Genomic DNA, 1390 nt, shown 5'->3' with positions numbered 1-1390 from the left:
GATACCCTCCCACTTGGTGTGTGAACATATCAAGGCAAGTGCTACTTAATGGCAAAATTGTATTTCTTCTGATTTTTTCAAAAAATCATAAAAAATCAAGTAATCAATTAGTCGATTTGCAACATGGGCTACAAGTAGTCCTACTTTAGTACTATCTATAAAAAATATGTAGAGGGTATAAATGTGTTGGGAAACCCACCTAACCCTCCTGTAAACCCTAATTTTGGACCCGAAAATTGAAAAAGGGACCAGAAAATGGCAAAAAAGGGACAAGAAAATGGCAAAACGGGACCCGGAAATGGCAAAAAGAAACCCAAAAATAGCAAAAATGGGACCTAGAAATGGAAAAGAGGGACAAGGAAATGACAAAACAGGACCAGGAAATGGCAAAAAGAGGCCCTGAAATGGCAAAACGGGACCCGAAAAAGGCAAAAAGAAACCCAGAAATGGCAAAAATGGGACCCAGAAATGGCAAAAAGAGACCCGGAAATGGCAAAAGGGACACGGAAATGGCAAAACAGGACCCGGAAATGGCATAAAGGGACCCAGAAATGGAAAAAAGGGACCCGGAAATGGCAAAACGAAATGGCAAAACGGGACCAGGAAATGGCAAAACGGGACCTGGAAATGGCATAAAGGGACAAAGAAAAGGCAAAATAAGACCCGGAAATGGCAAAACGGGACTCGGAAATGGCATAAAGGGTCCCGGAAATGGCAAAATGGGACCTGGAAATGGCAAAATGGGACACAGAAATGGCATAAATGGACCCGGAAATGGCAAAATGGGACCCGGAAATGGCAAAAAAAGACCCGGAAATGTCAAAAAGGGACCCGGAAATGGCAAAATGAAATGGCAAAATGAGACTCGGAAATGGCATAAAGGGACCCGGAAATGGCAAAACGGGACCCAAAAATAGCAAAAAGAGACCCAGAAATGGCAAAACGGGACCAGGAAATGGCAGAAACAGGACCAGGAAATGGCAAAAAAGGACCAGAAATTGGCAAAACGGGACCAGGAAATGGCAAAAAAAGACCAGGAAATGGAAAAACGGGACCCGGAAATGGCAGAAAAGAACCCGGAAATGGCAAAACAGGACCAGGAAATGGCAAAATGGGACACGGTAATGGCAGAAACGGGACCAGGAAATGGCAAAAAGGGACCTGGAAAAGGCAAAAATGGACCCTAAAATGGCAGAAATGGGACCGGGAAATGGCAAAAATGGACCCGGAAATGGCAAGAAGGGACCTGGAAATGGCAAAAAGGGACCCGGAAATGGCAAAAAGGGACCCGGAAATGGCAAAAAGGAACCCGGAAATGGCAGAAACGGGACCAGGAAATGGCAAAAATGGACCCGGAAATGGCAGAAATGGGACCAGGAAATGACACAAC

General features: G+C 44.7%; 1 protein-coding gene across 1 annotated transcript; it reads left to right on the top strand.

Annotated features, from left to right (window-relative positions):
- The first annotated feature begins 892 nt into the window (after window positions 1-892).
- Window positions 893-1384, top strand: LOC105316221 (myosin heavy chain IB-like). The gene has a single exon (XM_011411040.1). It carries the CDS (start codon window positions 893-895, stop codon window positions 1382-1384), a length of 492 nt encoding a protein of 163 aa, XP_011409342.1.
- The last annotated feature ends 6 nt before the right edge of the window (window positions 1385-1390 follow it).

Source organism: Amphimedon queenslandica, unplaced genomic scaffold, assembly GCF_000090795.2.
Source record: "Amphimedon queenslandica unplaced genomic scaffold, v1.1 AMPQUscaffold_3280_Cont24723, whole genome shotgun sequence".
Lineage (NCBI taxonomy): Eukaryota > Metazoa > Porifera > Demospongiae > Haplosclerida > Niphatidae > Amphimedon > Amphimedon queenslandica.
The sequence above is the reverse complement of the archived record's forward strand: the minus strand, read 5'-3'. Positions and strand labels throughout refer to the sequence as shown.

Excerpts from the sequence above, each read along its gene's own strand:
- LOC105316221 (XM_011411040.1), top strand. The coding sequence starts at position 893 with ATGGCAAAACGGGACCCAAAAATAGCAAAAAGAGACCCAGAAATGGCA.